The sequence below is a fragment of the Oxyura jamaicensis genome (genome assembly GCF_011077185.1).
Source record: "Oxyura jamaicensis isolate SHBP4307 breed ruddy duck chromosome 1 unlocalized genomic scaffold, BPBGC_Ojam_1.0 oxy1_random_OJ102285, whole genome shotgun sequence".
In the NCBI taxonomy this organism is placed as follows: domain Eukaryota; kingdom Metazoa; phylum Chordata; class Aves; order Anseriformes; family Anatidae; genus Oxyura; species Oxyura jamaicensis.
The window spans coordinates 1-1,900 of record NW_023303201.1 but is presented as its reverse complement, the minus strand read 5'-3'; the positions used below and the strand labels follow the sequence as shown (position 1 = coordinate 1,900).

The 1,900-nt window shown below is 48.1% G+C and overlaps 1 gene segment (V, D, J or C); it reads left to right on the top strand.

The window, feature by feature from the left end:
• Nucleotides 1-839: 839 nt before the first annotated feature.
• Nucleotides 840-1,329, top strand: LOC118156878. The segment is given in 2 exon segments: nt 840-870; nt 997-1,329. Coding segments are annotated over 2 exon segments (354 nt in total).
• The last annotated feature ends 571 nt before the right edge of the window (nt 1,330-1,900 follow it).

Sequence of the window (1,900 nt, the reverse complement as noted above, 5' to 3'; positions counted from 1 at the left end):
GAGGAAGAGGTTGCTTTCATTTCCCAAGTACAGCTCTCAGGGATTCTGCGCCAGGAAAAGTTTGCTCATGTGGCTGGGGCCGGGGTTGATGGGGAGAGTTCGTGTTCTGCCTGCTGTTTTCTCCAGTAGGAGTATTCTGCCTCCTGAGTGTTCACCACACTCTTTCAGATGTCTTAAGTAGATGTATAGCACCTGACTACATGCTGATAAACAGAAAGCATCTTCTACTCCAGAATGGTTGTACACAATGGACTGAAAGACTCCTGAAGATGAGGCTACAAAATGTTCCAAGATTCTTCTAGGAAGATTCTCCTAGGAAAATTCTTCTAGGAAGAAAAATCTACAAACATTTAATATTTTTTTTGTGGTGGTTTTACCTTGCTGGGCATCTGAACTCCACCACAACTGCTCTCTCACTCCCCCTCCTTACAAGAAGAGGGGAAGAGTGAAGTATGCTCGAAAGAAACCAACCAAACAAACAAAACTCACAGGGACTGCATGGAAGCATAGAGTGAGAACATAAATTACTCACTTTTTCCCAGTGATGTGTGATGTTCAGCCACATCCCAGAAAGCATGGCCTCAGTACATGTATTGTTTGTTTGGGAGGACAAACATCTTTGTAACAGGAGCCCTCCCATGCTCCGCCTCTCCTTTCCCACCTTTTATTGCTGAGTGTGACATCATATGGTATGGAATATCCCTTTGGTCAGTTTAGGTCAGCTGCTCTTCTCCCTCCTCCGACCAAGCTTCATGGACAAATCTGCGCACGGGGAGGGGCATCAGCCTCTAACCTCTTCTCTCTTAACACGCACTGTTCTGGAACAGCTGCTCCTAACCATGCTGACCATTTTGCTTGCTCTTCTGCCTGGTGAGAGACAATAGATCCATCTGCAGCACCATCCAGGCCATGCTGGACTGGTGTGAGGTGAAGAACCATTTTTGGCCACTGTCCATACTTCTTCTCCCTTCCACTTTTTCTCTCTGACTCATGCAGGTGCTGGGCTCGGAAAAATCATCACGCAACGGCCAGAAGAAACCCTCAAGAGAGCTGGAGAGACTGTGGACATCTCCTGTTACCAGAATCATACCCGCCAACTTGCCTATATGTTCTGGTACCAGCAGCCTCCTGGGAGTGGTCTTAAGTTAGTAGCCAGCACTTCTGTGTGGTTGCAGAACTCTTATGCAGAAGGTTACAGTGAGGCCAAGTTTGAGATCAGCAGAGACAACAGCAATCTCTCTGTTATGACTATCAAGAATGTGACATACAAGGATGCAGCCACGTATTTCTGTGCTGCGAGTGATCACACGGTACAGTGAGAGGGTTGAGCACTAACATAAAATCCCCACCTCACCGGAATGGGAGATGAAGTCTCTGAAAAATGTGAGACAGATTGGAAAGGGGCAGAAGAAGAGCAGAAGGATAACAAGGGCAAGGTGGGTTAGTGGACACACGACTCTTTGGAGGGAAGTGGATCAGGCAAAACAACACAGCAGTACCTAGCATTTTTGAAGACAAAAACCCTTCAGACGTACAAACACCTATGTCGGCATTAAGAATTGAGGCACTGCTGGCGTGGTTAGTGAAAGGCAGCAGATACTTCCCAGGACTAGTGCTACAGCAGCACGGCCGTGTTCTTGGCTATTAGTCCCCACAGGAGGCCCTACCACAGCACCAGGGAGAGAGTGTGGTAAAGTACAAAGCAGAAGGAAAATTCAAGGATCTCCCACATACCACCCAAAGACAGAAGTGCCCATTGAATGAAAGATTGTTGAGGGAGGAGAGCCCAACCTCTGGCAATGGACATGGGAGGCTGACATCTGTCCAGGTGGGAGGAAGCATGCCCAGGACACCAGACACCATTCCACTGTGGAAGGGGCAGCACCTTGGCAGCTTCACA